This window comes from Sphaeroforma arctica (assembly GCF_001186125.1).
Source record: "Sphaeroforma arctica JP610 unplaced genomic scaffold supercont1.9909, whole genome shotgun sequence".
Taxonomy (NCBI): Eukaryota; class Ichthyosporea; order Ichthyophonida; genus Sphaeroforma; species Sphaeroforma arctica.
Window position 1 is genome coordinate 1 of NW_014030649.1, and position 735 is coordinate 735.

Sequence of the window (735 nt, forward strand, 5' to 3'; positions counted from 1 at the left end):
AGCACAACACATAACAAAACAACACATCTGGCCACGACACAACCACCCAGCACAACAGAGTACAAAACAGCACAACTGGCCACGACACAACCACACAGCACAACTTATCAGAAACAACACATCTGGCCACGACACATCGGCACACGCCAGTACGCTCCAATGCCATGCCGCCTTCATAATATAAACCATACAGTAATAAGATACAAGCTTATACTGCAGAACGATGCGAGACAACAAGACAAAGCACAAGTCTTTACGTACCTCGAAAGTAACATCTCTCTCGGCATCCAGATCAGCCTTGTTTCCAATTAGGAAGATCACGGTGTTAGGGTTGGTGAGGTTTCTTGCGTCTGTGAGCCACGACGACAGATGGTTGAATGTACTCCGTCTCGTGATGTCAAACACCATCAACACACCAGCTGCACCTCGATAGTACGACCGTGTGACTGCACGGAATCGTTCTTGTCCAGCTGAAGAGTTATTAATATATATATATTAAATGTTTATATATGTATATGTATAGGGATGAGTTTACCTTGATAACGTCTGAAGCAGAAATTGTAGTATGCGGAGAGAATGACTATGCATTAGCGCAAACTATGGTATAAAGTAGCTGTGTGTACTAGTCAGATGACTCGCTCACAGTTACTCAGCGAGAATCTGTATAAAAACCCTAAGTCTATTCCCATTTCAGGAGCATTCAGGAAAAGGAAAGAAAGGAACACTTGTACTTCA

General features: G+C 43.3%; 1 protein-coding gene across 1 annotated transcript; it reads right to left on the minus strand.

The window, feature by feature from the left end:
* Positions 1-261: 261 nt before the first annotated feature.
* Positions 262-473, minus strand: SARC_17163 (hypothetical protein; the record flags this gene model as incomplete). The annotated part of the gene is made up of 1 exon (XM_014288739.1): positions 262-473. A coding segment is annotated over one exon (212 nt), but the record flags the coding sequence as incomplete, so codon positions are not given.
* Positions 474-735: the final 262 nt, after the last annotated feature.